We start from the raw sequence: 24,672 nt of genomic DNA, 5'->3' as shown, positions 1-24,672 counted from the left end.
GAACCCTAGAGGCACCCACTCTTGTTTTTTCTTCTCTCCGCTGGTTTAGTGTTTTTGGTTAGTACCTCACACATTATAAATTCTTAATATCTGAATTCTTTTTAGAAAATTTTTTTTATTTTGCATTTCTGTCGGAATTCTTTAACTCAGCTTAACAGTTTTTAGATCCATCCATGTTAAAATTAATAGCCCTTAACAATAGTTCATGTGTTTCTATTGCTGAGAAATACTTCATATATCTACTTTTTTTATTCTCCTAGGTTTTTTTTTTTAATGTTTTAAATTGATTTCTAGCCAAATTCCACAGTTGTCAGAGAACATATTCTGTATGGTTTCAGATCTTTGAAATTTGTTGAGACTTTCTTTATGGCCCAGCCTATGGCAGTTTTTGCAAATGTTTCATGTACATTAGCAAAGAATGTAACTTGGTAATAGTTGGATATAAATGGTCTATGTGTATTAATTAGGCAACATTTATTAGTTTCATTGCTCAGATCTTCTAAATGACTACTGATATTTTTGCTTGCTTTCTCTACCAGTTACTGTGATTTGTATTTTGTTGAACTTTTGCTTTTATGTTCTTAAGGCCATCATATTCCTGATGCATTAACATTTTTACTCTTTCGAAGTGTACTCCTCTGTATGTCTAGGAATTCTTTATTATAATATCTAGTGCTCTAATGCTAGTGTGGTTATGTCAGCTTTTTTAGTTAGTGTGTGTATAATGTATCTTCTTCCACTGTTTTGCTTTCAGCCTTTCTATGTATTTTTATATAAAGTAAGCAGTATAGTTCATTTTAAATCCAGATTGCTTAATAATAGTTTACTTTTAACTTTTAATATTTAGTCCATTCGCATTTAAGGTACATGCTAATGTATCTGTTCCATTTAATTCGTCCATCCCACCGCTTTGTGCTGTCGTCATGTATTCCAAATCTATCTGTATTTTTAAGCCTCACAATATATTATTATCATCATTTTATTGTTTTCAACTGTGTTGTCATTATTATCTATTTTTATTTAGATTTACTCCCATAATCATCTTTTCTGGTGCTCTTCATGTCATCCCTATATTTTCACGTTTTAATCAGGGGTCATTTTCTTCTGAAAACCTTCTTTAGTTGATTTGCTGGTGACAAAAATCTTTTTGTTTGAAAACCTTTTTATTTCACTTTAATTTGGAAAGTTATTTTCATTGAGCATAGATTCCTAGGTTAGGAGTTAGTTTCCTTTTGGTATTTTAAAGCTATTATAGTTGTCTCCTGGCCTCCATTGTTTCTATTGAAAAGCTAGCTAGCTGTTAGTCTTATTGATGCTTTGAATGTGTTGACTTTAGGATAGATTTTAAGATCTTCTATTTGTCTCTTGTTTTGGGCACCTTTGCTATGTATGATATCCCTAGGTTTTTCCTTTGAATTTGTCTAGCTTGAGATTCATAGAACTTGAATCTGTTGCTTGGTATATTTCATCATATTTTTAGTATTAAGAAATTGCTTTTGTTTCATGCTCCCTCTCCTCTCTTTCCAGGATTTTGACCATTTCACCCATATCATGTATGTCTCTTTTCCTTACTTTCCATCTTTTCCCTCTCCATTTACTACAGTAGTTTCCTAGGTATTTTCTCCTGGACTAGTTTCTAGGTGATTAATCCTCTTTTCCTATAGCTCATCTTCTATTAAACCCATGTGTTACCTTCTTAATTTCAGTAATCCTATTTTCCATCCAAAATTTCTCCTTCCCTCTATTTTTTCCCTGAAATTCGGGTTTCCGATTAAAATTTTCACTTGTCTTCTATTTCTGAAGCCTATTAATTACACTAATTTTTAAAGTGTGTTTCTCATAATTTCTGTGGGTCTGTTTTTATCATTTTTTTCTTTTGGTCACTTGGTTGTCTGTTAATATGCCTAATTATTTTTGATTGAATAATGTATGAATATTTGTATAGGTCTGTCTGCTTCTAGAAAATAACTTAGTTTTTTCCTGATTGCAGTTAATCCCTGATTAGATCAGGGTTCCACATTGGTTCATGTCTGGGTATTGAGTTTAGTCTGTTTCCCCATACTCCTTCAGTGGTCTTAACTCAAGTTTAGGGGTTTACTCGAGCACCCTCTCCCTTTGATGGTCATGAGTGCCAGATTTTGTCACCTCAGTTTTTATGAGTGCTGTGGCTCAGATGGTAAAGCGTCTGCCTGCAATGCGGGAGACCTGGGTTAAATCCCTGGGTCAGGAAGATCCCCTGGAGAAGGAAACGGCAACCTGCTCCAATACCCTTGCCTGGAAAATCCCATGGACAGAGGAGCCTGATAGGCTACAGTTCGTGGGGTCGCAAAGAGTCAGACACGACTGAGCGACTTCTCTGAAAGCCCTTCTCAGCTTTTCAGCCTTTTAGCATCTCATTAGTGGTCTGCCTTTCTCCCTCCCTACACATATTTTGTGTAGTTTAAGAATCTCAAAATGCCTTAAAGGTAAAAGCCCAGCAAAAGATCCCTTCTCTGCAGGGCCACTTTTCTGCTATTCCCTTTATTCCAGACTGTCTCCAGCTAAAATAAGGCCTGCTTATGCCACCCAGGAATTGGCAAATGTCACAAGGGAAAACCTGTCAAAGAACGTAGGACTCAATTTAGTAAATGCTTCTTTTCTCTCCAGGATCCTGACTTTTCATATTTTAGCTGCCTCGATCTACTACAGTGCCTTCAGACATATTTTGTATTTTATCAGCTTTAATAGCCTTGGTTAGTGGAAACATTGATGTCATAAAACTACTGTAATAACTGGAAATGAATGTTCAATTCAGAGACTTTTATGATTCTCAAAATCTCCTTTATCATAGTTATTTCATTAATCTCCCAACTAGAAGCTGGGACTAAAAATAGTAGATAACACTGACCTGTACAGTAAAAGATGGGACAGGAAGACAAACTAGCTGTTTTTCCCTTGGTGCAGAGAAGTAATAAAAATACCACTAAGAAGGTACTTTTTTCCTACTGTCAGACTTGAGCATTTTGGTTCTGCTTTTCTTTGTATGCCCTCTAGTGGAGGTTTTATTGAAAAGAAATAACTAGAAAGATGTATAAAAGGCTCTATCATCCAATAGAAAACTTCTACATAATTTTTATTCTTTTTAACCAACTCTTGATTACTAACAGTTCTGAGGATATTTGGTAGTTGAATTAACAAACAAACTTAGTATCACTAGTAAATTCAACTAGGTTTTGTTAAGCAATATGTGCTAAGTACTAGGAGATACAAGATAAAAGACTGAGTCCCTGCCTCTACTGTATTTGATAATATAATAGAAGATATTATAATACTATAGCAATTTACAACATTGTAAGATTAGAGATGATTAAGAGGGTTTCTGGGAATAGAAATTAGAATTTAACTGAGATGTAGAAGACAAGTAAAAGCTCTCTGAAGATTATCTTTTGAACTGAGATTTGAAGAATGAGTGGGATTTGGCCAGCTGAAGATGGTAGAATGGAATATTCACTATAGAAGACGGTGCATGTACAGATAGAGAAGGACGCGAGAGCATAATTCATTTGGGCAATTTTAAGTTATGTAAGCAGACCACATAAGAGTAGAAAATAAATCAGAATTTAGCAGTGGCTAGATACAACCTGTAACCTGTGTGATCCATGCTGAAATATATGAATTTCATCCTGAAAGCTATTGAACAACCTTAAGACTGAACATATTAGTATTTTATAAAGGTTATTCTGTCAGCAGTTGAGGATGAATTGGAGCCAGGAGGTCCAGCTAAAAGACTTGCTGCTACCAAAGAATTAAAATTAGCAAGTAATTTTGCCTGAATTTGAAGATTAGTTCCAGTATACCTCCAGATAGTTTTCAAATTTTATTTTGATTTAAAATTCTGGTCATAAAAGATTCCTATTACATTTTTTAAACAATATTTAACTTAGGTGAAAAGTCTTCTGTTTTCCATATAATGTAGTTGGTTGTTATATATTCTTACAGAACGTCTATGTGTTAGCATTTTTCTTTTGTTTTCCTTTGTTTTTATTTTTATTTATTTTTTTTTTCTTGTTGGTCTTGTTTATCTCACAAGACCTACAAAAATTATGGGAGAAGTGCCCTATAGCCCTCCGCAGGGGCGGGGGGCGGGGGAGAATGACCCTAACTCTTCCTTTGTTTTTAAATGGTATTTTATCCTATGTACTATATTTCAACTGATTTATTTAAACAGTGTTTCATGGACACTATACCTGCCAGTATGTATAGATATAGTTCTCTTTATAATGACTGCATTATATTTTACTATATGGATGTGATATCCTTACTTAACATAATATTTTATTGAAGAACATTTGGGTTATTTTCAGGTTTTTACTATTATAAAAACGCTACAGTGAACATCTCTGTCAACTTGGGTAGGTTTTCTATAGAATATATTCCTAAAATAGAATTTCTGACTAAAAGATATTGTGAATTGTGATAGACACTGCCAAATTGTCTTCTGAAAAATGGAATCACATTTTACTACCTCCCACAGTATCTGAAAGAACCTACATAATGATATCACTGGATATTTTGATATTCTAGATTTTCCAGTATGAGTTGTAAATAATACTTCATTATCATCTGTATGCTTTTCAATAATAGTTGATTAGTCTTCCACATTTTTGTTAGTGATTTATAGGTATTTCTTTTCCTATTAATTGTGTCTGACCTTTTTTGACCATTTTTCTATTTGATGGTCCACATGTGTCTTATTGATTTATAAGACCTTTTTGTATAATCTTTTAGTTTATTACATGTGTTGAAGGTGCTATTTGTAGTTTGTTTTATCTGTTTCTGTTTTTTCTAATTTTATGCTGTGATTTTTATCTGTCTTTTGAGAAAAACTGTCATAAAGCTAACTTCCAAAAAAAGTCCTGGACTCAGAGAGTTTAACAGGTCATTTCTTAAACTTCTAAGGAGTAGATTACACTAATACAACTTGAATAATTCCAGAGTATAAAAAGAGAGAGAAGCCTTTCAGTTTTTTTAATAAAACAAACATAATTCTAATTTTGAAATCCAGTAAAAAAAATTATCCACTCCAATAGACTTTATAAATCAATCTCATTTATGATTATAAATACAAGAATTCCTTAATGAAGTATCAGCAAGGTGAATGTTATCTGCACAATAAATAAATAATATATAATGATCAAGTGGGATTCATGTCAGAATTTCTATTTCATAGGAAAATGTTTCAATATTAGGTAAATAAATTCTATAATATATCAGGAGCTTTTTAAAAAGGAGGTAATCATTATAATAGATACCAGAATGGTGTTTTTATAAAACTTAAAATCTTATTCTGACTTTTGTAACCTTAGTAAAATTTGATTAGGTGAATAGTTCTTCAAGGATGCTTATTAATAAGCTTTTTGTCTTACAGTGTTTTGGGAACTATAAGGTAATTCAGCCATGTAAGAGAAGAAAACAAGAGATACAAATAATAGTAGAAATAGCTAATAATGACAGAGCATTTGTTTTATGCCTAGTACTGTTCTGATTATTGAACATTATTATTTCATTACCACAGATTATGATAATATCACAAATAGGTGCCACAAATGTAGAAACTATTTGTTATACTATGTAAAGTTGTAGAAACTGAGACAATGACAAATTAAGATACTTGCCTAAGGATACATGGCCAGTAAACACTGAAGACTGGATTGGCTGATTGACTTTACTCTTAGATATACTTCTTATACTCTAAACTAGGATTTTTGCAGTCCTTTAAAGTGTCATTGGAACAGAGCCATGCTCATTCCTTTATGTATTGTCTGTGACTACTTTTGTGCTGCAGTAGCAGTTGAGTGGTTTTGACACAGCCCTGTATGCCCCATTAAGCCTAAAATAATTTACTCTTATACCCTTTACAGGAAAAATTGCCAGCCACTGTACTAAGCCATTGAACTATCTTACCTTTGATCAAACTATGAAGGTCTTTTTTATTAGGAAAGAGGAGACACATTTATAGTTCAGATTATATGAATATATACTTGGTAAACCTAAGCATGAACTCAGAAACTGTTCGAAATAATAATCATAAAGTCAGATAGTTTTCTTTTACCTAATATGCAAAATTCAATCAGCTTCCAATTTGCAAATAAGAGCCAGCTTTAGAAGAATTGGAGAATAGATCCAAGTCTCACAAGCAGAAAGAAAATACAAACCATAAATATCTAAAGGTAAATGTAAAAAGAAATGTGAAGGATTCAAATGAAGAGAAGTTTAAAACTATACTGACTTAAAAAAAAAGAGATTGAATAAACAGACATGTCATGTCCTTGGCTGGGTGATTCAGCATTAAAAAAGACATTTTTAAAATGTAAATTAGTTTGTAAAATTAAACATCTTATTCAGAGTGCCAGGGGAATTGTTTTAACTTGATGAAATGATTCTAAAAATTCTGAAAGAAAAACATGACCAATAAAACACCAGGAATTTTCTGAAAAATAATTTTATGACTTCAAGATGTTAAACTGAACATATGTTAAAGTTTTGCCCTTACACAGCAAACTTTAGACATCCTTAAAGTTTTAATAAACTTCTGCTTGAAACAAGAAAGGGAGTTATCTCTGGAATGGAAAAGGAGTCACTCCCTAAAGAAAGAAACAAATGGGAACCCTCTCTGGTAACCCCTAAGAACTGCATTACTGATAGCTCAGGCCAGGGTTGTTGGCTTGAAATTTCCATGCTGAAGGGGTCTTTTTAGGCCAGAAGATGGGTGTGCTCAGTTGCTCAGTCATGTTTGACCCTATGGACTATAGCCTGCCAGGCTTCTCTGTCCATGGAATTTTCCAGGCACAAATACTGCAGTGGGTTGCCATTTCCTACTCCAGGGAATCTTCCTGACCCAGGGATCAACCTGCATCTCTTGGATATAATGCATTGGCACGCAGATTCTTAACCACTGTACCACCCAGAAGCTGAGAAGACCATAACCACAAAGCATCAAAACCTAGAGAATGTAAGCATTGCAAAACAAGGGCAACGAATCTAACGAAAGATTCACTCAGACTAGATACTGTGGAAGAAACAAAAGAATCTAAAAAGGATTATATTCCTCTGAGGAATAAAAGAGGGATTTTCTTCCACAAAATAACAACAGGGATTATGAAACAAATAGAGTGAATTATGAAAAACAAACTGTTACTGAATATTAACCTAAGTATGTGTGAAGAATAGCAGATGACACTCAGCTGAAGAGCTAATGAGTAGACTGGATGATAGATGTGAGGAAATCTCCAGCATTATACAGCATAAAAAATTACAAAGGAAAAGGTAAGAGACATGGAGAACCTCACCAGAAATTACAACATCTACCCTAATAAGAGTTCCAGAAGGAGGAAATGGAAGATAAACTATATTTGAAGTAGTCATGGCCTAGAATGTTCCCAAACTGAACACACAAATCCTTAGGATTGAAAGCTCTACCAAGTGCAAACTAAAATTTATACACATAATGATGAAGATATCTAACTTATATTTTAACTTAAAATATACAGACACATCATGGCTTCCCAGATGGTACAGTAGTAAAGAACCTGCCTACCAATGCAGGAGATGGGAGAGACATGGCTTTGATCCCTGGATTGGGAAGAGCCCTTGGAAGGGCATGGCAACCCACTCCAGTAGCAGCCCACTCCAACTCTCTTGCCTGGGAAATCCGTTGGACAGAGGAGTCTGGCAGGCTACAGTCCACGGGCTCACAAAGAGTCGGCCACAACTGAGCACACACACAGAGACACATCATAAAGAACTTTAAAATATCAAGAATAAAGGCAAAACTCCTACATATTATCTATAGAAAAGACAGTTAGTAGACAGTTCTTATCAAGAAATGACCATCTGACACTAGAATTCTTAATAACAACTATATATGGGAGAAGACAAATGGTCTGAGGAATAAACTTGGAACTCTAATTCTGTGTTTAGCCATTCTGTCATTCAAGAGTGAAGGAAAAAATAAAGCATTTTCTTATTTAAGAACTTAAAGTTATCATCTTAAGCAAAGGTACAACTGACAAGTGACATTTTGAGTGGGATTATACTGTATATTACAAGATATTTAGTAACCCTTGCCCTCACTCATTAAATGCCAATAGGTGATTTCAGTCATTTGATAAACTAAAATACCTCCCACATATTTCAAAGAAAAGTGCTACCAGTCAAGAATTGTGTTCAACTGACTCTTAAAAATAAATCTTGAACATGGGTATTCTCCAGAAAAGCTACACTTGAACTGACACACAACTGGGGCACGGAAGATGATGAGGCCCAGAGTTACCACAGTGGCAATTCAGACCCTCGAGGATTTGGTCACATTGGAATTGCTGTTCCCGATGTTCATGGTGCTTGTAAAAGATTTGAAGAACTGGGAGTCAAATTTGTGAAGAAACCTAATGATGGTAAAATGAAAGGCCTGGCATTTATTCAAGATCCTGATGGTTACTGGATTGAAATTTTGAATCCCAACACAATGATAACTATTATTTAGTTCTGTGAGAATGCTGATTTGAAATTTCAGTGAAGACATTGTAGAAGGTAAAACAGGAAATCATGTGATTCAAGATATTCAGATAACAGAAGCATCCAGGACTGATGGATCCTTGTCCCAACCCAGATTATTCTTAAATCTATCTCCCTTTCCTCTTTCAGCTGTTTCCCCCTAATTGTTCAGTCACGCTAGTTTTAATGTAGTGCCTTGTCTATTGAAAGTTAATTACCAAAAGGAAAATAAACTCAAGAGGTAGTGAGATATAAGATATAATGTTGAACAAAGAAATCAGTAAATATATTGGTAAATCTAAATAACTATTGACCATAAAAAAAAAAGAGAGAAAAAGAATATGTGGTATACTAAATTTTCATAACAACAAGTTTGGAATGTGGGTGGCTGAGAAAAGAATGAAGCAAAATAAAGGTAAACTTCTCCTTTCAGATGAGACCAAAGTTATTCACTTTAGTTGTTGTTAAATGGTAAGGTGAAGGGTGTTAGGAAAAAGGTGAAAAGGATTTAAAAGTAATAAGCACAGTAGTTCACCCCTTATCTGCTGTTTTGCTTTGTGTAGTTTCACTTACCTGTAGTCAACTACAGTCTGAAAATATTAAATGTAAGATTGCAGAAATAACAGTTCATAAGTTTTAAATTGCATGCCATTCTGTGTAATGTGATTAAATATCTCACTGTCCCACCCAGGACATCAATCATCGCCTTGTCGTGCATACCCACACTGTGTATGCTGCCCTCCTGTTAGTATAGAAAAAAACATAGTATATGTAGGGTTTGGTACTACCCACTATCCAGGTATCCACGGGGGGTTTTGGAGCATATCCCCTGTGGATAAGGAGGGACTGCAGTACTAGAAGAAAAGAAGGATTGTTAAACGCGTTCAGATCGGGGGCAGCAGTGGCGCTAGAGTGTGGATAGAACGTACAGAACTTGATTCAGTCCGACAAGACTTAAAAGGAGACTTACCTGTATATGTTTATCATGGAAATGTGATAAATAAAAAGTGCAAAAATATAATGTCAGAAATAATTTAACCCTATTAATATAAAAGAAGACTAGTTGGCAAAGCTCACTGATTAAAATATAATATTAACTCACACATGGCTAAAGTGAAGTGAAAGTCACTCAGTTGTATCCAACTCTTTAACAAAGATAATTGGCTGTATTGGGTTGTTGTGCTGTGTTTAGTCATGTCTGACCCTTTGTAACGCTATGGACTATAGCCCGCCAGGCTCCTCTATCCATGGAATTCTCTAGGCAAGAATACTGGAGTGGGTAACCATTCCCTTCTCCAGGAATCTTTCCAACCCAGAAATCGAGCCGGGGTCTTCTGCATTGAAGGCAGATTCTTTACCAGCTGAGTGACCAGGGAAGCCCATGGGTAAAACCAAAAGCCAATGAAATCACAACTAAAATACAGTAATACATAAAGGTTGAAAATAAAATGATAAAAAAATATTCATTTAAAAAGTACCTATGCCTGGTGGATACCAAGACCAAAAAAACCAGAAACTCTCTGGGATAATAGATTATTTACAGGAACAGAGAGGAAGTGTTCATTTTGATAAAAGCAAAAAATTTAACAAGACAGTTTTAATATAAATGGCTTTAAAATATATAAAATGAAAATTATAGAACTGGAAAGGAAATAGAACATCTATAATTATATTTGAGTCTTTAGTATAAATGTATTAAGACAAAAAGTAAAGATATAGGAGATTCAGATAACATTTAACAAGCATGTCTAATTCGTATTTATCTAGAATGCTGATTCCAACATTATTTATATAGATTATTTTCAAATACACATGGATTATTTTTATAGTAGTGTCTTAGGCCATATAGGAAGCCTTAATAAATTCCCTTTTAAAAAGTTATGTAGAACACTTTCACTAATCAAAATGTAATGAACTTAGAATTTAACAACCAAAAGCCTCCTCAATGCATAAAAACATGTATTTAAATTACATATTTTAATAACTTCTAGATTAAGAAGGACTTTAAAGAAAAGTGATAATTGAACAATTATATCACATTGATATCAAAACCTGTGTGAGTCACACAAAGCAATATTCAGAGGGAACTTAAGAATTTTAAAATCATTTATTGGCAAGTCAAAACACTACATAAACAGCATGATATTATTTATATTTTAAAATGTCTTTTTTTCTTGCACGCATTTATGTATGTAAAATTTGTTCTTTTTGTTTGCTGAGATCTGGAAAGATACCCAACACTTACCAGTAATTATCTGTAGTAGTCTAAGGGAAAAGTACATATGTGTAAGTTAAGTAATTTTTAAAAATCAATATGTCATTTTAAAAAGAAGAGTAGTATCTAGTTTGCCTTGTATTTTTAAATCACAATAATTCAAATGTGTGTTATTAGTGGAAAACTCGATTGCTCATCCCTAAAAGTAAAACAGAAAAGAAAATCTGGGATGAAATCCACGAATACATGAAATTATTAAATGATTAATGTGGCATTCAGACTAGTGGGGAAAAAGTGGATCATCATTTTGCTGCTGGGGATTTAGATAGCTATTTGAAGGAGTAAAAAATGCTGGTTTCCCCATAGCCAATATAACCGTACTCATGGTGAAAAACTGAAAGCCTTCCCACTAAAATCTGGGACAAGACAAAGATGCCTGTTCTTACCTCTTTTATTCAACGTAGTATTGGAAGTTCTAGTCACAGAAATCAGACAAGAAATAAAAGGTATCCAAATTGGAAGGGAAGAGATAAAATTGTATTATATGCAGATGATATGATAATTATATAGAGAAAATTCTAAAGACTCCACACAAAAACTACCAGAACTGATAAATGAATTCAGCAAGGTAATAGGATACAAGATTAACATACAGAAATTGGTTGCATTTCTCTATACCACTGATGAAATATCAGAAACAGAATGTAACATACATATATGTTTTAAAATCTTATCTCCAAAAATAAAATACTTAGGAATAAACCTGATCAAGGAGATGAAAGACTTACATACTGAGAACTATAAAACATTAATAAAGGAAACTATAGATTGGGGGCAGGAGGAGAAGGGGACAACAGAGGATGAGATGGCTGGATGGCATCACTGACTCAATGGACATAAGTTGGTGTAAACTCCAGGAGTTGGTGATGGCCAGGGAGGCCTAGCGTGCTGCGATTCATGGGGTGGCAGGGACGGACATGACTGAGCGACTGAACTGAACTGAACTGATAGATGATTCAAAGAAATGGAAAGATATCCCATATTCTTGAATTAGAAGAATATTGTTAAAACGGCATACTGCCCAAAGCAGTCTACAAATTTAACATGATCCCTATCAAATTACCCATGACATTTTTCACATAACTAGAACAAATAATCCTATAATTCATATGGAATGATTACAAACTCAGAATTACTGAAGCAATGCTGAAGAAGAACGAAGCAGAAGTAACCATCTCAGACTTCAGACAATACTCCAAAACTATAGTAATCAAAACTTTATGGTACTGACACAAAAACAGACATATGATCAGTGGAACAGAATAGAGACCCCAGAAATAAAGTCACATACCTTTGGTCAGTTAATTTTCAACAAAGGAGGCAAGATTATACAATGGGAAAAAGATGGTCTTTTCAGCAAGTGGTGTTGGGAAAGTTGGACACCTGCATGTGAACACACCCTCACACCATATACAAACTAAACTCTAAATGGCTTAAAGACTTAAGACATGACACCATAAAACTCCCATAAGAGATCACATGATATCAAAACATTCTCTGGTAAGTGTAACTCATACTGACATTTTCTTAGGTCAGTCTCCCAAGAAAATGGAAATAAAAACAAATATAAACAAATGGGACCTAATCAATTGTACAAGCTTTTGCACAGCAAAGGAAACCATAAACAGAAATGAAAATACAACCTACAGAATGGAAGAAAAAATGATCCAAGACTGACAAGGGCTTAATTTCCAAAAACACACAAACAGCTCATATAACTCAACAACAACAAAACAAAAGCAAAAAAAAAAAAAACAATGCAATTGGAAAATGAGCAGAAGACCTAAAGAGACATTTATCCAAAGAAGAAATATAGATTGCCAATAGGTGCATGCAAAGATGCTCAACAGTGCTAATTATTAGAGAAATGCAAGTCAGGATTACACTGAGCTACCACCTCACGCTGGTCAGAATGGCCATCATTAAAAAGTCTGCAAATAACAAATGCCAGAGAGGATGTGGGGAAAACTTAGATTCCCTCCTACACTGTTGGTGCGAATGTAAGTTGGTACAGCCACTGTGGAAAACAGTATGGAGATTCCTCAGAAAATTAAAAATAGGATGGGGAACACATGTAAATCCATGGCTGATTCATGTCAATGTATGGCAAAAACCACTACAATATTGTAAAGTAATTAGCCTCCAACTAATAAAAATAAATGGAAAAAAAAAAGAAAATTAAAAATAGAATTACCATATGAACCAACAATTCCACTCCTTGGCATATATCCAAACAAAACTCTAGTCCAAAAAGACACATGCACCCCTATGTTCATAGCGGCACTGTTCACAATAGTCAAAACATGAAAACAATGTAAAAGTCCATCAGCAGATGGATGGATAAAGAAGATGTGGTGCATATATACAATGGAATTCTACTCAGCCATTAAAAGGAATGAATAATCCTGTTTGTAGTAATATGGATGCAACTAGAGATTCTCATATTAAGTGAAATACGTCAGAAAAACAAATACCATATGTTATCACTTATATGTGGAATCTGAAGTATGACACAAATGAACCTATCTGTGAAACAGAAACAAGAATCACAAATGTAGAGAATAGATTGGTGGTTGCCAAGGGGGTGGGGTAGGAGAAGAATAAAAAAAAAAAAAAAATGCAAGAGGACTTCTTTGGCGGTCCAGTGATTAAGACCCCACACTTCCAGTGCAGGGGACATTGGTTCAATACCTGGTCGGAGAACTAAGATCCCACGTGGTACGGCCAAAAAAAAATGCAGGGCTCCAATCTCGTGCCAGAGTAGTTTCATATGCCTCAAAGTATTTAAAAATTAAAAAATAACAAAGTCACACAAATGCTTAATAAAATTACTAGATGAAAATGTGAATGAATATATGTTGGTTTGGCAGTGGTCTTTATAAACATGACACATGATATCTGGAAACTTGGCTACTGGAACATCATTCTCTTCCTCTTTGTTCTCAACTCCAAGCTTTGCCTTTGCCAAGCCTTGGGCCGATAAGACCTTAAGGGAGCTGGGTGCTGATGAGGACTCAGGCTTATGTTCCTATCCCTGCAAAACATAAAAGCTCCATTCCCCAAGAGTAGGAAGTTATTATGCGTAAGCTTAGATGGAGAACAGCTGACCTCACAAAAGTTTGACGTTAGGACATCTGGGACCTGGAGTAGAGCTGATCCTGCGTGAATGTCTTAGGTTTCTGGACTCTTATTAAAGACTTGGAGCTAAACAAGTGGGCTAAGTTATCACTCAGCCACTTAAACAAGTGGGCTTAGTTATCCCAGAGGTTGGGAATGTTCTGGAAGATAGGAAAGCAGAGCAATATTCTAGGTACTTCTGGAGGGAGTTAACAACCTTAAACTATAGACCCACTGCATAAGAAACTTCTTTGATTTTCAATATCTATAAGGATTTTTGCCTTTAAAAATACTACAGCTACTGGACCTGAGCCCTAAAGAGCCAATACAAAAAACAAATTTCCCAGCAGCTAGTGAAAAGACTGACAGTTAAAATATTTGCCTAGTACAATAAAACTGCAGGCAAAAACCTGAATTAAAAATTATGAGCACATAAGGAGATCTAAATGCAGCATGAAGAAAGATCTCTTGAAACTTAAAAATTGTGGCATTTCAATTCAAAGTTCCGGAAAGAAAAAGGAACATGGAAGACTGGTAATAAAACACATTCTGGTAAAAAGAAATTTTTAATTTCTTTTTAAAATTAAATTAATTTAATTTTCTTAAGCTGAAAAACTATCATAAATGCATATCAAAACAAACAAAAAAAAACCCCTACATTTTGGAACAGTTCTGGAGTTTTAGTTTGGACTGATGGGAGGAAAAAAAAAAAAAAGGACATTCCTAGGCATAAATTCTGATTAGAATGTGTAAACTCTAAAAACAAAGAGGAAATTTTTACAAGTTTCCAGGCAGAAAGAATTAGGTTTTTAACCATGTAAAGTAGAAAGATTAGAGTGGCATCTGACTTCTTATGAGCACAGCTGAAACTAGAAAAGAATGAAGTTACATTTTCACTTAGATGAAGGTATGCAGCCTAAAGATCTTATTCCCAACCAAGCTGTGCCTCTCAGGGCAAAAGAAAAGATTGTCAAAGATATGCAGGAACTCAGAAAATGCATTACCTAAGCACCCAAGCTGAGGAAAATGCCTGTAAAAAGACTAGCCAAACCAAAAAGAACCAGAGGCCTCATGAAAGTGGAAGATAAAGAGAAAGCATTGAACAGGGATGAATTTTGATAAATGTGTATTTAATAGATAATATTAGACTGGGAATGTGAACTGTGAGTCCTTAATAAGGATTCTGGGAATGGCAAGACAAAATGCAAGTAAAATTCTAATAATTACTAGATTATGCCAACAGATTGTAAGAGGTATAGTTTGCAGTAAGTTGGGGGGTACCCAGGAGAAGAAAGGGAATTAAAGAGTATGCGGGAGGCTTTATTCTGTTTGAATACAAGTAGGGAGAATGTGTCCTGGTGGACGAGGAAACCATAATCTTATTAGGAGAAACAAGTCTCATCTTGCTTACCTATAAGAGAGTGTTTTCCTAGGGTAATGTTTAATGGCATTTTTTAAAAAGGAAAAGCAGAATCAGATTTTCAAGGGGAGAAATGTAGTGAATGGTGGTTTTGTTGCACCAACAAAACAGAAGGGAGTATTGTCGGTTCTAGCAGTCATTATGCTAAATGAGGAAGGACTGAATTTTTCCACTGAATATTGGCTTAAAAACAAAAGATGGCTAAATGCTATTACAAGAAAATTAGAAGAAAATGAGTATGAAATATCCCATTACAGGTGGAGGTAAACCCATGGAAATTAGGCTTATCAATACCAGATATTACTAATATTATATACAGTAAACAATAAATTTTGTACTATAGTAAAACAAAAGTCAATGAAACTATAACAAACACAGACCGGTACATACTACTACATGACTGCTAAATCCATAAATTGAAACCTATTAAAATTCAAGAAGTAGATCAAAATACAACGATAGGAAGAAATTTCAGTATTTATCTCATTATAGAAGTCTAGTATATGTAAACTGAGTAAGGATATAGATGAGCTGACTGACACAATCAGTAGACATGAGATAAGAAAACGCTGCCTGTGTTAAAGGTACACATGACACACCCAGAGAAGCGGCCCATTACACTAGTTACTGCATGGTTGCCGGGTGGTGGATACAGAGACAAGTCAGGATCGGCATGGCTTTCCCTTGTGGCTCAGCTGGTAAAGAATCTGCCCGCAATGCGGGAGACCTGAGTTCAATCCCTGGGTTGGGAAGATCCCCTGGAGAGGGGAAAGGCTACCCACTCCAGTATTCTGGCCTGGAGAAGTCAATGGACTGTATTCCATGGGGTCACAACGAGTCGGACACAACTGAGCGACTTCACTTTCACACTTTCAGGATCATTATCCTCGAAAGAACTCCGGTTGAGAAATCAGATGAATTAACAAATACTTTGACATGAAAGATGACCTGATTAAAATAAGCACAGAGTGCTATGAGAACATAGAGGAGAGTGGGGTTGCTATCTAAGGTGAGGCAGATCATCAAAAAATTGGGGGGGAGGTGGAGCATGATGGCTTCTAAGATTAACCCCAGAGGTAGATTATGAATACATTTATTGAAAAGCAAAGGGACATTTCGACCAGAAGTGCTCTGACAATAGGCAGAGGAGAGAGATGAATCCATGCCTGCAGAACTGAAGCCTTCTACTGAGATGGAATAGGATGACAGGTACTGAAAGGTAGAGAGGTAGCCAGGGGACTTCTGAAGAGCCTCATAGGTGCAACCCTGAAAAGTTGAAACTGAATTTATTTGATGAGGTTTACAAATGTAGAGGAAAGATTGGAGACAAGGAGGCCAGTTGTGATTCTGTTGCATGCAGTAATCCTTGTAAGAAGTGATGAGGACTTGAAGACAAGGGAGGTGAGTGTAAAGTACAGGTACAAATGATGGGAAGGAGGTAAAACTGGCAGGAAAGCTGGATTAGCTATGAGGACAGGAGGAGTCATAGATAAACTCATTCAGGCTTCTGGGTTGGGTCATGCTTGACCTGTGATGCTGTTCACGGAGATAAGTAATAACAGAGAGTCCTGTGTGTTGGAGGGAAGGTGGTGACTTCACATTTAGGTATATGTTGATTTTGAATTTTGCTGGGGTACCCAGGTGGAAATGACAGATATGATCTGGAGCACAAGAGCAAAGCCTGGGCTAGAGATACAGATTCAGCAGCCACCAGTGCATTAACAATAGTCATGAGAGTAGGTGAGACCATATAGATATGTTGTTTAGGTAGTGAAAAGGGAAGAACATTGAGGTCAGTAACCTCTTGAAATACATACCTTTAAATGCTAGAAAAAGAAAAGGAGTTCAAGTAACTGCTATCCTTTGCCAAAGCAGTTATGTATTGAAAGGAGCAGGCAGAACAAAACAGAAGGGGAAATAAAGAATTAAAGTATTAAATCTCAGGAAATAAATAAGATAGAAATTAATATTGAAAGTAAGGTTATCAGCACAAGTAGTTATCATGTCATTTGATTAAACCAGTTAAAAGTTTTATAACTTCCCTAAAGAGTTTATAAGAAGACCATTTATAAGTTCATAAGTGTCTGTAAGATTGAAGACTTAACTTAGATTTCATTAGTCTATGACAGGCAGGAAACAATAGATGTTAGAAGTTTCTATAGATATAAAACCACTGTAAGAATTGTTCTGTCCCCTCTCAAAATGGTCATGCAACATTATTGATAGTATCAGTAACTCTAGTAATTTTCAGAAGCTAAGTAACACACTGAAATACTGAATATTGAAGCTGATGCTCCAGTACTTTGGCCACATGATGGGAAGAGCTGACTCACTGGAAAAGACCCTTATGCTGGGGAAAATTGAGGGCAAGAGGAGAAGGGGGCAACAGAGGATGAGGTGGTTGGATGGCATCACTGACTCAATGGACATGAGTTTGAGCAAACTCAGGGAGATAGTGATGGACAGAGAAGCCTGATGTGCTGCAGTTTGTGGGGTCGTAAAGGGTTGGACACGACTTAGCAACTGAACAACAAATACACCTTCTAGATAGTCTGGACTCCATTATAGGAGTTTGCTATCCCATTCAGTAAATTCAACTTAGAAATCAGTGAAGCTTTATTATAACACATATTCAGTTATGATCTGAAGCATCTTAGTGTGCAAACTACACTAGTCTAGTAGTTTTATTATCTAGGGTGACATAAGCATTTATAAAAGCCATTTTATGTCTGTTAATTTACAGACTGAAAATTATATCCCTGCTGGTTTCCAAGATTCTCTGAAAAATTGATATTTAGAAGAACCTCAATTTTCAATACAATTTCAGTACAGATTCAGAAAATTTCAGTAGTAAGTTTCAAGGAGATAGGATCCTCAGACTTTCATGTTACATTCCCTGGAAAAGATGAAGGAGTGTACAGTATGAAGGTCAAGGGAAAGGTGGAAGGAGCAGCACTTACACAGTCTCTAAAAGGGAAGAACTTGGCATTTTCAAAAAGAATAAGTGGCTAGAATAGAAGCATGGAGAGCAGTTACGAGACTACTGCAAAAATACAAATCAGAAAAATACAGTGATAGCTTGGACTGCTTACAGTGGCTAACAAGTTGATGAGACATGATTAGATTCAAAATATGATAGGAAAATAGGGAACAGGACCTTCTGATGACTTGTATATGGAGTGCTGGAGAAAAGTCATGAATGATGCTTAGTTTTAGGCTGAGTTATTTGGTTAATGGAAGCTCTAGGAAATAGGGAACCTTGGAAGGATCAGATTTGAGCTCTTGTCAGGAAGGTGGGAAGAGAAGCATCAAGTGGTCTGATTTAGACTTAGGAAAGAATTTGAATAACCAGTTTACTCAGACAAGCTCATTCTACTGTATATATTCTCCCTGTTTGCTTAAGCTGTCCAGAAATTCACACTTCACTTTGTAAAATTGTGTAATAAAGCCACTATGTAGGAGAAATTCAAGGTAGAGAAGGCAGTGCTTGACAAACTACCTTAGCATGTAATTCTAATAAAAAATTGAAACTGTAACATACTAGAAAATAGAAGGAACAGATAAATGCGTGAAACTTTCTGTGTAAAGACATTGGTGTGAAGTGACCAGATTAAGGATATACTTTATGTCAACAAATCTTACAGAGAAATGTTGTTTATATGTAGTATATATAATATGAGTAATCAAGACGGACTTCCTTAATGAGATCAAAACCGAGAATTGCGAAATTATTGAATTTATTGTTCTTTTGTGAAGGTCTTTGAATATAGATCAGATATTGGTGGTGACTCAGGAAGACTGAGCCCAGAATCCTAGATCTCCTTTAAAACAGACTGTGATACTGAGCTCAGCCCAAGTAGAAGTAATAGAACCTTGCTGGCGTCCTTTGTAATTAGGTTCAGAAGCTGAATGGCTTGTAGGAGTCGGGGGATTGGATCTCTGAGTTGGGGAAATGATCCACTAGAGGGAAACCACTGTGTTTCCCCAGAACATAGTCTGAGTCTGGCAAAACTGTTGGACTGATGTCTTTCTTTATTAAAATAAGCCTCAGGGTAAAATTCTCTTAGTCTTCAAGTAGAATTATAATAGAACACATTAAGAACTAAGAGATTTAAACTTATATTTTTACTAAATAAAATACAATTTTTAAAGTGTAATAAGCATTTAAAATGAGCAATTTTAGAATTTTAGAAAGATGGTAACGATAACCCTACATGCAAGACAGAAAAAGAGACACAGATGTATAGGACAGACTTTTGGACTCTGTGGGAGAAGGTGAGGGTGGGATGATCTAAGAGCATAGCATTGAAATATATATATTATCAAGTGTGAAACAGATCGCCAGTCCAGGTTGGATGCATGAGACAAGTGCTCGGGCCTGGTGCACTGGGAAGACCCAGAGGGATCGGGTGGAGAGGGAGGTGGGAGGAGGGGATCGGGATGGGGAACACATGTAAATCCATGGCTGATTCATGTCAATGTATGGCAAAAACCACTACAATATTGTAAAGTAATTAGCCTCCAACTAATAAAAATAAATAAAATGAGCAATTTTGAGAACATGGGGTGGGGGGGGGGGGACTTGTTTATGTCATTCATCACTATTTTCCCAGCATAAGCATAGTGAGGCGCACTGATATTTTGTTATGTGAATAGGTAAATTAATGAAGCCTCATATTAAAAAGTATGGGCTCATTTAGTGATTTTTTTTGAAGACACATGTCTTCACTAGAGGGTGCTGTGTAAGCATTCAGTACTTTTAAGAGTGTAATGTCCTTCATATTTTATTTTTTTGCTGGTAAACTGGATGTTTAGATTTTTTCACCTGATTTGTGAGAAGCTTCCCCATTTCTTTGCTCTCAGAACAGTACTGACGGTAAAGTTCACCCTCTGAAGAACTGTTAAGGGCAGCGCTGACACAGTTGTTTCTTTCCTTCCTCCTCAGGAGACTTATGACGCCAATCATGTACGCTGCACGTGACGGCCATCCTCAGGTTGTTGCTCTCCTTGTTGCTCATGGAGCAGAAGTTAATACCCAGGATGAGAACGGCTATACCGTGAGAACTGACTCTACATGTTCTCTTTATCTCTGGGACGTTGATATCTTACTATCAGTAGTTCACAGAAAGGTTTTAAGAAGTAATAATTACAGAAGGGCTGGATGTAATTGCTGTTCAGTGAAGAAAAGCAACAGTTTCAATGAGAAAAAAGAAATTATCTGCCCCTGTTGGTCGGCACCCTTGACAAAAGAAACTGTAACACATAGCAAAGCCTGGATTCTATTAGAATACAAATAGAATTCCTTTTTATAGAAAACAGTTCTCTGATTGGGAAATAAATCATTTTACTCTATAACTTCACTTGACTGAGTAAGACATTATTTGGTTTTACAAAATCAGTGAACACTGGCAGTCCACTTTGCAATTACAACATTGGAAATATGTTTATATTGTGAAATAAGATTGCATCATTCCATTAATTAACCATGTTCATTTTTTTATTGTGCCATAAATACTGTTGAGAAGTTTTCTTCTCTATGTCATATATATTCCCTATCTTTAAACAATCCTTTTTTCCTCCCACTTACAGGCTTTAACATGGGCAGCACGTCAGGGTCATAAAAATGTAGTTTTGAAGTTGCTTGAACTTGGAGCTAATAAAATGATACAAACCAAAGATGGAAAGACACCAAGCGAAATTGCAAAAAGAAATAAACATCTAGAGGTATCCTGTTATTTAGCTTATTTTTCTTAGTTTACATTATTGTTTGTAAAACTTTTGTATGATTTTTAGAACTTACTACTATAATAATAATTTATCTATTATTAAATGTTTCAGTATGTAATTTTCTCCCCACCAGGTAATGAAAACTTTAGTTTACTAGAGTATTTATCTTTTTACTAAATAAGAGGCATTTATAATGTGGTAATTTTAAAGCTATATAAAGGGATGATAAAGTCTTATCTAGCCCTAGAAGTAAAATTGTAACAGACTATTTATTTAAACACTTCCAGCTGATTTTCAAAAAGTAATTAATTTTCAAAAATTATTGTATTGACATAGCTAGTAAAATTTCAAAATTTGCACATGTAAACTATCATTTTTAAATTTTAGTTAACACATATTAGACAATTTAAAAATGAAATCCTTTGAACTACATTTACTCCTATACATTTGACAAGGTATATAGTAAAGTAATAACATATTTTGGTGTATGATTTACTGTCATTCAGATAATAAAGTCAATAGTAAATATTTGCCATACATTAAATAATTTTATTGATATAAACTTTTGGTCTAAATATGAAAGCTTTCAGCCAAAGGTCTGTAATTTCTAAGCAAGGATCAAATATAGTACAACTCTAAATCTCAGTTATATAGTTCAAGATCTTCTAAAACTGAGTTTCTGATTTTGGAAGCTTATGATATTCCAAAGTTTCCACCATATAGTAATCAGACCATGTCATTTTTATTGCATGTAAAATAATTTCCTCTATTTTTAAGCAGCCTATAAATATGCCTATCATTTTATAATTCATATCTACATTTCCAATATTATTCTGGTGTAAGTGCTAATCACTGAAGCCCTATGAGACTTTAAAAAGAAATTTACAGTTTTTCTCCTAATCTTTGAAAATTTGAAAACTTTTCATTAATATACTGCATTATTAAATTTAGGGTGGGTGGTACTGAATTTGACATACTGAGAAATCTATGAATATCAAAGATTATTTTGAGTCATAAATTGTTTCCTGAAGTGAGATTTGATTTTGTATCTTGACTGATAATATGACTTAACCTTGACTTACTAAAAAGTTAGAACTAAGAAGTTTTCAAAAACTAAGGAATTTCACATCTCTTTTAGGTGTACAGTTGAGGTTTATGTACCTTAGTCATGCTTCTTACTTTCTCTCTGTTTAATAATATATTTAAAATACTACCTGAGTACTTAGTCTTTCTGACTTACTTACCAAGACTGAATTTTTAGTTTTGTTTTATATTTTGTTGAAAATATTATTAATTACTATCTTGCTTTAATTCTTATTATAACTTTTTCAGATCTTCAATTTGCTTTCCTTGACTTTAAATTCTTTGGAAGGAAAGTTTCACCAACTAACTAAAGAAGAGTCTATTTGTAAACTATTGAGAACAGATTCTGATAAAGAAAAAGAGCACTTATTTAGGTAACATAGCATGCTTTTGTTCAATACCTATAAATGAGTCAAAATTGTGTTTTTATTACTTATAGTAAATGATGACATTTAAAATGTACAATATTTTAAACTTTTACAAGTATTTTAAAATACTACTTAGAAATGTATAAATTTTAAATGTTTGGTTCTCCAGAATTTTAGAAAAGTTTTATATCTATGTATTAACAGCAAAGAGAATTATTTTTTACTTTAAATAAAATATCAATACAGTTTATTTCTAAAAGGCTCTAAAGTTATAGTTCTGTTAGTGTTCAAACTAGATTGTACTTTGCTTTCTAATTCTTTACAGCAGATTTCTGATTTTATAAGCTAAAAATAAAAATACGTTCCCCACCCCCCCCAACACAGTTGTTCAATACATGGCTACAACATTATTCTCTACTTACCTACATTTTAAAATTGTTAGTAAATTTTTAGTTCCTACAATTAAAGAGATTTTCACTTCCAGAGCTCTTATAAAGAATACAGTTTCCCCATGAACATTCCGGGAGTTGGGGATGCTGACCCTCCCCCTTGGAAAGTCTGTATCCAAGGTTCCTCCGTGTCTGCAGTTGCACATCTGTGAATTCACATCCATGACTGTATGCTGCTGTAGTATTTACTACTGAAAAAGATCCATGTGTAAATGGGCCTGCCCAGTCCAAGCTGTGTTTTTCCAGGGTTCATCGTATAAATATTGGCAAATATTTTCCTTCTTAGGAAAGATGAGTTTCATTTTACTATCACCATTTTCTCTGTTTACTTAAATCTTCATTCAAGAAACATTTCTTATTCTTTTGTATAACATAGATCAAATTTGCAAATATAGGCATATTTCAGAGATATTGGTGTACAGTTCCAGACTACCACAATAAAGCAAATATCATAATAAAGTGAGTTACACGAATTTACAAGTCATGTTTACACTGTACTGTAGCCCAGGTGGCACCAGTGGTGAAGAACCCACCTGCCAACGCAGGAGACCTGAGATGTGGGTTCAGCCCCTGGGTGGGGAAAACCCCCTGGAGGAGGGCACAACAACCCACTCCAGTATTCTTGCCTGGAGAATTCCATGGACAGGGGAGCCTGGCGGGCTACAGTCCATAGGGTCGCAAAGAGTCGGACACGACTAAAGCGACTTAGCACACATGCACGTAGCCTATTAAAGTGTGCAGTAGCAGTCTGTCTACAAAAACAATGTGAAAAAAGTGAAAGTGTCAGTCACTCAGTGGTGTCTGACTCTTTGTGACCCTGTGGACCGTAGCCTGCTAGGCTCCTCAGTCCATGGAATTCTCCAGACAGAAATACTGGGGTGGGTAGCCATTCCCTTCTCCAGGGGACCTTCCTGTCCCAGGGTTTGAACCCGGGTTTCCTGCATTGCAAGCAGATTCTTTACCATCTGAGCTACCAGGGCCCCACGAAAACAATGTACATGGATTAATTTAAAATGTTTTATTTCTAAAGAATGGTAGCCATCATCTGAGCCTTCAGCAAGTTGTAATAGCAATATCAAAGATCACCATAACAAACATAATAGTAGTGAGAAAGTTTGAAATATTTCATGTATTACACAAGTGTGACACAGATACACAAAATGAGCAAATGCCATTGAAGAAATGGCACCAATAGACTTGATTGACAGAGGGTTGCCACAAACCTTCAATTTATAAAAAATAAATGTTTGCAAGTAAAGCAGTAAAGTAAAGAACAATAAAACGAGGTATACTTGTATATTCTACATAGACTCAATCATTATTACTCTCTTTTGTGCATTAAAATATATGTTTATTATTTGTGCACTTATAGTCTGTTCTGAAATTGACATTGCTATAAATATGTATAGTTCATATACAGCATTTGGAGATCTGGAATTATTTTTACATGGTCTTGGACTTGAACATATGACAGATTTATTGAAGGTAAGATTTTGTATGAACTACAATGAACTGTGTATGCATGTTTATTTATTGATTAACATGACATTAAATTAACATTAATTCATAATCATGCTTATGAAAGAGTGACAGATGCACTTTCTCCATAACTTATAGTACATCCCATTTTAAACTTGGAAGCATTTTGAAAATTTATTATAAAAAGTTACAGAAATTAGAATCAGGCTCTTACCCACTGCT

At 35.0% G+C, this 24,672-nt stretch overlaps 1 protein-coding gene across 1 annotated transcript in view; it reads left to right on the top strand.

Annotated features, from left to right (window-relative positions):
- ASZ1 (ankyrin repeat, SAM and basic leucine zipper domain containing 1) overlaps nucleotides 1-24,672 on the top strand; it is a 67,681-nt gene that overhangs the window by 29,727 nt on the left and 13,282 nt on the right. The window contains exons 5-8 of the mRNA XM_020899764.2: nucleotides 20,290-20,401; nucleotides 20,934-21,068; nucleotides 22,404-22,528; nucleotides 24,381-24,456. Of these exons, the coding sequence (XP_020755423.2) occupies nucleotides 20,290-20,401; nucleotides 20,934-21,068; nucleotides 22,404-22,528; nucleotides 24,381-24,456 (448 nt within the window). The remainder of the gene's footprint in view (nucleotides 1-20,289; nucleotides 20,402-20,933; nucleotides 21,069-22,403; nucleotides 22,529-24,380; nucleotides 24,457-24,672) is intronic.

The sequence above is a fragment of the Odocoileus virginianus genome, chromosome 1 (assembly GCF_023699985.2).
Source record: "Odocoileus virginianus isolate 20LAN1187 ecotype Illinois chromosome 1, Ovbor_1.2, whole genome shotgun sequence".
In the NCBI taxonomy this organism is placed as follows: domain Eukaryota; kingdom Metazoa; phylum Chordata; class Mammalia; order Artiodactyla; family Cervidae; genus Odocoileus; species Odocoileus virginianus.
The sequence above is the reverse complement of the archived record's forward strand: the minus strand, read 5'-3'. Positions and strand labels throughout refer to the sequence as shown.